This window comes from Alnus glutinosa, chromosome 4 (assembly GCF_958979055.1).
Source record: "Alnus glutinosa chromosome 4, dhAlnGlut1.1, whole genome shotgun sequence".
NCBI classification, from domain to species: Eukaryota; Viridiplantae; Streptophyta; class Magnoliopsida; order Fagales; family Betulaceae; genus Alnus; species Alnus glutinosa.
Genome location: NC_084889.1, coordinates 33,112,009 through 33,119,773, shown reverse-complemented (window position 1 = coordinate 33,119,773; position 7,765 = coordinate 33,112,009). Strand labels below are relative to the sequence as shown.

Genomic DNA, 7,765 nt, shown 5'->3' with positions numbered 1-7,765 from the left:
TTAAATTCGGCGTGTCCAGATGTGAATTTGGTGTGTCTGGACAGCCTTTGATGGTCGCGCGTCCGGACTGTGGTTAGTGCCCGTCTGAACGGCCTTTTTAAATGGCGCGCGTCTGGATAGCTTGTGATGCCCGTCCGTACGGGGTTCGAATTAAAGAGGGCAGAACGTCATTTTCTTCTTGGCAGCTTTGTTTTCTTCTTATTTTCTCTCGGTTTTTCCACCTAAAAATCGTGATATCTTAAAATCCAGCCATCCAATCTTAGATCAGACTTCGATAACGTAATCGTTGAAGCCCGATCTACGTTTTGATCGAATATTTTGAGGTAAATTGCTAAACTCGCATTTTTGGAGATTTCTAATAAATCTTGTAGAAATAAGTTTAACTTGGCATTTTCTCTAGGTTTGGTGTGGTTTGGAGTTACTAGGAGCTTCCCGAGCATTTGGTCTTTGCTTGGCGAATTTTTGGTAAGTTTTTCAAATACATTAGTTTTGGGTATTTTGTTAAAATAATATTTTATTGTGATTAACCCTAAGTAATGCTTTTGGGTTAGCAATATTGGGTTTATTAAAGTAATTAGGAATTATAGATAAATATTTAGGAATTTTAGAGTTATATGGGTAAAATTAGCAATGTGGCTTTTTGAGCGATTCAAAATGCTACCTAGTGTGATTATTAGTTAGAATGTTAATTAATACAATGTATTGTATTTTTAGCGGCACTTTATAGTTGAGCTTAGAGGCGTTTGGATATTGGGAGAAAAAGCAATCTGAGGTGAGTATTCTACTCACTGAGAAATTATATTTTTATGTATTATGGATTTGTAAAATACATATTGTTTCATGAATTTGAACCAACCATATGATGAAATATATGTTTTAGATAATTTGATTAGTTTGATTATATTCAATTATATTAATGATGTTTAAGAACTGATACAAGAGCGAAATGTGTTGAATTGAGTTAAAGTGTTTGAGTGTTGCGGTTGGGATTTAAATTATGCAAATTGTTTGAGAACATGTCATGTTGAAACTGTTTATGTTTTGAATGATTTCAAAGTATTTGATGAAATGTTGGATTTGTTTAGTTTTAAGAGAACATGATTTAGTAACAGCATGATTTTATAGCATGATACAATAGTGAAATAATTACTGGTCAAGCACAAAGCATAGAGCATGTAGTATAGAGCATACATCAACATCAGTACATCAGTAAAGCAACAGTATACACAATTAAACAGCAGTTATCAGCATCGTAGGGGACCCAAGCCCCAGTAGACCCAGTTTCATGCATATCATGTATAGCATTGTTTTATGAGTGATGTTTTTATGTTATGAGTAGCTTTTACTAGACGTGTCGATATGCATAAATGTCTTAAATGAAAAGCGCTTATGTATATTTCTATCGGATGGTCGCATTTGTTAAGATGTCATACATTGAACTTGAATGTACATGACTGCCCAGGTGCGAGTAATGACATGTCTATAAGTAAGAAGGTTGACTGTTATTGTTCTTCAGGAAAGACGTGTTAGCATAATTGAGTTTAACTCTAGTGCTCACATGATCTACAGACGTTCAAGGCACGAAGCTGAAATACGATTAGAGATGGTGTTGCGAGTGTTTTGTTGAAGGATGTTATCCTAGTATGGAATAGTAAGATGTCATGTTCTATTGCTTAAGACTTATGTGTAGACGTGATATCTGTGTTGGAGTGATCGTGTGCACATATGTCTGAGCCTCCGATGAAAAGTATTATTATAGAGGGGTCTATATGTAAAAACTTCCAAACGGTAGACTGAAACTTCTATATATGTTCATAGCTATATAGTATGTTTTAAATGTTTTCTGGATAGTCAGTGTTTACTGTATTAGCTATTGGTAAATTGTGGCTAATATAGTGCTCGCATGACTAAAAATAAAATAAAGATTGGTTCATTGTGAAAACTTAGTTAGTTTTATATCACTGAGGTCTTAATATGTTTTATACTGAGACGGTTGACTCATTCTTTCACATATGCGGATGTGGATACCACCACAACCGTGTAGATGATATTCCTGTGATTGCAGGTACTCCTGAGGCGGATGATGATCCGGTAGCTTACTATTTAGGTTACTACAATTGAAGCCCATAGCGACAGTCGTAGTGGGATAGGACTACGGTGTCCTTGTTTAGAGTACTTTTGTATATAGCTTGTGACGTATGTGTCACTCATTATTTTGTATAAGTCATTCTTTTGTAATAGTTATATGTAGTTAAGCCTTAAATAGATAGACTTGTGTTATGGCCACTTTTGTATGGATAACAAGTTTATTTATAGTTATGCTTTTCTGCTATGTTTGATGGTATCATGATTTATTCTGCTGTAGATGTAACTTTGTATATCAGGTGCATGTTATGGGGCATGTGTATATCTTTACTAAGTGACACATAGTCGTACCACTGTGATAACTCGTTTTATGTTTGTAAAATAAATAAATAAATAAAAAAAGGATCGTCACAGTAAATGGTATCAAAGCAGTTAATTCTAGGGTATGTTAGGAAAAACAGAAAGCAGAAACTTAGGGTTGAGTTAGAGTCTAAGTCTAATAAAAGGGCCTTAGGATTCTAAAAGCTTAAATATGAATAAAAGAAAATTTTAGGGTTCTTGTATGCATTACATAGATATTGTGATACATTTAGCCTTTCTTGCACAGTGTTTTTTAAGTGGCATTCCATTGTGCAGACTAGAATATGTCGCCCAGACGACGCCAGGCTCTACGCTGCTATCGGGATGAGGAGTCTGTTCGTGGGTGCGGCGGTAACGCACCACCACCTCCACCACCACCACCTCCTTCGCCCATGCTTGATATGGGTCAGTTTGTGACAGCCTTGATTGCTACTATACCTGCACAGAGAGAGCATATCGACACTGTCGGGTGTTCCTCGGCACTTTTCAGTCGGCATAACTTACCTGAATTCTTCGGTGAGGAGGGGCCTATGATGGCTGATGACTGGATTACTTCTCATGAGGACTTGACTGAAATGCTGAGCTGCGCAGAAAGTTAGAAGGTAGCTTATGCAGCTCTAAAGCTCAAGGGTGAAGCTAATTATTGGTGGAAGTCCAAAAAGTTCCACCTGACTAGAGAGTATGGGTAGGGTGTTCCTATCCCCTGGGAGCGTTTCAAGCAGGAGTTCAACGATCGCTTCTTCCCTTGTGCACAGAGACATCAATGTGCAAGGGATTTTCAGGATCTGAAGCAGGGGACTATGTCAGTTGAACGCTATTCAGCTGAATTTCATAAGTTGTCAAGGTATGCCCCATCCCTAGTTCCTAATGAGGAAACAAAAGTGGAGAGGTTTTGTGATGGCTTGATGCCGCTCATTCTGAAGATGATCATCTTTATGAAGGTGACAGACTATACTGATATGGTTCATACAACCACCATGGCAGAAAAAGGGATCAGGATTGCGGCTGCAGATTTTGTTAGCAGGAAACAGTCGGCGTCTCGGAGCACCTCCTCCACCGCCATCCAAGAGACAATCTGGGAGTAGTAGTGCGGGGTCTCAGGGAAGGATGAGCATTTATTCTAGCCAAGGCAGTGGTAGTAGACCACGATGCAACACGTGTGGGAAGCTGCATTCTAGTAAGTACAAGACTGGGTCGAATGCATGTTACCAATGTGGCAAGTCAGGCCACTTTGCTAGGGAGTGCACACAAATGGGTGCGTATAGGGGGCAAGGATCACAGGCCAGCATTAATCAGCTGAGGCCTACAGCATCAGCACGGGTTTACTCGCTCACTTCGGATAGCGTGCATGCTAAGGAGAATGCTACTGATGTAGTCATAGGTACAATTCCATTGTTTGGTAGCATAACTTGCGTGTTATTTGATTCGGGTGCTGCACATTCGTTTATCTCATCGTCATATGTGAAGTTGTGTAGACTGACCACTGAACCACTAGAGCTTAATATGTGCGTGACTACTCCGGTTGGTGACACTATCACTTGTAGAAAAGATGTGTATAATTGTCCTATAGTGATTGAAGGAAGAATTTTGCCAGTGAAGCTTGTTGTGTTTGGCATGTTGGGCTTTGACGTTATTCTGGGCATGGATTGGTTAGCGAAGTACAATGCTAGTATCAAATGTCGCAGGAAGTTACTTTTCGACCTTATGGCATGGATGAGTTTACATTTTACAGATCCAATGTGCGGTCTACTCTGCCACTCCTTTCCGTATACAAGCTATCAAGAATGTTAGAGATGGAGCACAGGCCTACTTAGTATATGTTCAGGCTAAGCCAAAGACTCGAGCGAAGTTAGAAGACATTCCGATCGTATGTAGCTACTCGGATGTTTTCTCCGAAATCACGGGTTTGCCACTTAATCGTGAAGTTGAGTTCTCCATTGACTTGGTACCAGGGACTCATCCTATCCACAAGGCACCCTACCGTATGACACTGACTGAGTTAAGAGAATTGAAGGAGCAGCTTCAGGAGTTACTTGACCGGGACTTCATTCGCCCAAGTGTATCACCGTGATGAGCGCCGGTGCTATTTGTGAAGAAGAATGATGGGTCTATGCGGATGTGCATAGATTTCCGTGAGCTGAATAGGGTCACTATCAAGAACAAGTATCCCTTGCCTAGGATCGACGACCTATTCGATCAACTCAAGGGAGCTTCTGTATTCTCGAAAATAGATCTTCTTTCAGGGTACCATCAATTAAGAGTGCGAGAAGAGGACATTCCAAAGATTGCGATCTGAACAATGTATGGCCACTATGAGTTTTTAGTGATGCCTTTCAGGTTAACTAATGCTCCGTCAGTGTTCATGGACTTAATGAATCGAGTGTTCCATGAATACATGGATTCTTTTGTGGTAGTATTCATTACTGACATATTGGTCTACTCGGTTGATTATGCCAAGCACGAAGGTCACTTAAAAATTGTAATGGAGAAGCTGCATGATGAGAGACTGTTTGCCAAGTTTAAAAAGTGTGAATTTTGGCTTGAAGAAGTGTCATTCTTAGGTCATGTTGTGAACAAGGATGGAATGGCTATGGATTCAGGAAAAGTGCAAGCTGTGGTTGATTGGGAAAGGCCAACAAGCGAACGGGAGATTCGTAGCTTCTTGGGCTTAGCAGGTTATTACAGGAGATTCATTGAGCGATTCTCTTCATTGTGAGGACCACTCACCGCCCTTACTAGGAAGAATGCACTATTTGTATGGTGTGATAAATGTGAAGCAAGTTTCCAGGAATTGAAGCACCTGTATTGACATTTCCCATGGAGTCAATTGGGTATGCTGTTTATACTGACGCATCGAAGAAAGGACTGGGATGTGTCCTTATGCAGCAAGGTCAAGTTGTGACTTATGCTTCTAGACAGCTGAAGGAACATGAGAAGAACTACCCTACTCTTGCTTTGAGTAGAAAGTACAGGGAAGATGAGGCAGATCTTGAGGAAATTGTGAGCCAGCTATCTCAGCAGTTTGCTGTTGTACAGATCGATGAGGTAATGACAGGTGGACCTCCTGTTATGGCAGCACTTGTGGTTGAATCTATGAGTGGAGATAGAATCAAAATGGCACATGAAGATGATCTTGAACTACATGATCTCATGAATAAGGCCAAACGTGGGGAAGCAGATGAGTTCTATCTTGCAGAAGGTGGGACATTGAAGACAAGCAATGGGAGAGCGTGGTTCCTAGCAATGTTGAGTTGAGGAGAGACATCCTTGATGAAGCTCATTGAACACGATACACTGTTCACCCAAGTAATAACAAGATGTATCAAGACTTGAAGAAGAAATTTTGGTGGCATGGTATGAAGAAGGACATTGCGGAGTATGTTGCACAGCGTCATTCTTGCCAGCTTGTTAAAGCTGAACACCAGAGACTTGCAGGACTACTTAAGTCGCTTGCAATTCTTATATGGAAGTGGCATCAGATCCCTATGGATTTTGTGGTGAGTCTTCCAAAAGCACCAAGTGGACAAGATGCCATATGAGTTATTGTAGACAGGTTGACGAAGAGCACCCAATTTCTTCCCACACAGACTTTCACGCCCCCGTTTTGGGATATAAGGGAAACGTGAGTTTAAGTGCTAAAAACAAATATTTTAAATAAAAGCGTGCATTTACAACTAAAAAATTTAAAACTTCTACTCTCTTAAACCTTTCTATTTATAAATCTATACAAAATCATGAACTCCAAAAGGAACAAATCATACTATACAATATTAGGGTTTGGCTGGTTCATCACGAACAATCGCTCTCAGCGAGGTCTACGCCCTTACAAGAAAAAGACTTCGTCTTACGGTTATCATCTGGAGAGGGGTGGAGGAAGAAGGGGTGAGTTCGACAACTCAGTAAGGAAAATACAACACCAGGGGAAATAAAACATGCTATAAACCTTTATGCCATAATCTTTAGTCATTTTCATAATGACAGATTTATTCTACTCACTGTTAAGAATTAATTTCACATATGTTGAATTGCATAAAGTAAATTGAATTACAACCTAAACCAATAGTATATTGATTTTAATTTATTTTAGATGATTTAAGTGTTTTTGAATATATTAAGATTACGATGATGTTTAGAAGTATGAATATGTGATTTTAGATTGAGTATAAGTTAGAGATTCAAGTTATGAAAAATTGTCTGAGAAGTGATATGCTAGGCTATTTATGTTTTATAAGAAAACACATATTAAAGCATGATTCATAAATGAAATGTATTGTTTTAGGAAAGGTGGCATAGCATATGAACAATTAAAAAGAATTTGTAGAATATGAATAATGATATAAGAATGACAGTTTATAAATGAGAATGACAGTTTATTATGATCCAGTATATTCTTTTTATCAGTTTTCTCTCTTTAATCATTTCTCTGTGGTTTAACCCTTTATAGACTCTAAACCGCTGTTATCCGTGAGCGGAGCACGTTGGCTTTTGTCACAAAGACCTATGGACTCAGCCTGTCGTCACAGGGGAGAGCCGGTTCCGAGTTGGGGATCTTCCCTAGGTGAAGGCCAACATCGGCTGGTAGCACACACCAACACATGGTATGCTTGCCATGCTACCCTATGGGTACCAATCCTAGCTGTAATAGTGCCTCAGGGTTAAACAGTTACTGCACATGAACGATTTTCTGTAATACTGTGGGCTCTGCTTTATCTGTATACTTTATTTCAAAACTGTAAGAGCCGTTTTCATAACTGTAGTCATGTGCAGAATTTAACTTTAGAATCTCTTTTCTTTCAAAACTGTATTCTTGAATAGAATCATATACTTTGGAATTTTTCTGTAATCATATCTTTCAAATGCTCTATTTTTCATCATTGTAAGTATGCATAATTCATAACTTTGAACTACCTTTGATCATATATGCATAAATCAAAACTTTAAAAATGCTCTTAATCATATCTGTATGCATAATTCACAATTTCTGAAATACTCTTAGTCTTAACTATAATTATGCATAAATCATAATTCTTAGAAATGCTCTTAACCAAAACTGTGATTTATGCTCAAAAGTCTTAAACAATATCATATGAGAAATAAAGCTTGGCATTAAAAATCACATGAGCAACGCTTTGTAAAATTCCCCAACACTTTTTCAAAAGATTTATAATAAAATCTTGTTGGGGGTTTTTCGGTGTTGTATCCCCTTACCTGCACTAGCCGTTAGCCTCGGAGTCGAGCTTTTACCTAAATAAATTGAAAGAATAAGCTTAGAAGAATATTCTAAAATTTGAATCCTACAATTTTACTAAAGTAAACATAA

At 38.6% G+C, this 7,765-nt stretch overlaps 1 protein-coding gene across 1 annotated transcript; it reads left to right on the top strand.

Annotated features, from left to right (window-relative positions):
• The first annotated feature begins 3,245 nt into the window (after nt 1-3,245).
• On the top strand, nt 3,246-4,516 carry LOC133866344 (uncharacterized). The gene is made up of 3 exons (XM_062302860.1): nt 3,246-3,386; nt 3,430-4,074; nt 4,178-4,516. The coding sequence occupies exons 1-3, from the start codon at nt 3,246-3,248 to the stop codon at nt 4,514-4,516; spliced, it is 1,125 nt and encodes a 374-aa protein (XP_062158844.1).
• The last annotated feature ends 3,249 nt before the right edge of the window (nt 4,517-7,765 follow it).

Coding starts and splice junctions, on each gene's coding strand:
- LOC133866344 (XM_062302860.1), top strand. CDS start 3,246: ATGTCAGTTGAACGCTATTCAGCTGAATTTCATAAGTTGTCAAGGTAT. Junction 3,387..3,429: donor AGATGATCATCTTTATGAAG/GTGACAGACTAT, acceptor CCACCATGGCAG/AAAAAGGGATCAGGATTGCG. Junction 4,075..4,177: donor TTGGCATGTTGGGCTTTGAC/GTTATTCTGGGC, acceptor TACATTTTACAG/ATCCAATGTGCGGTCTACTC.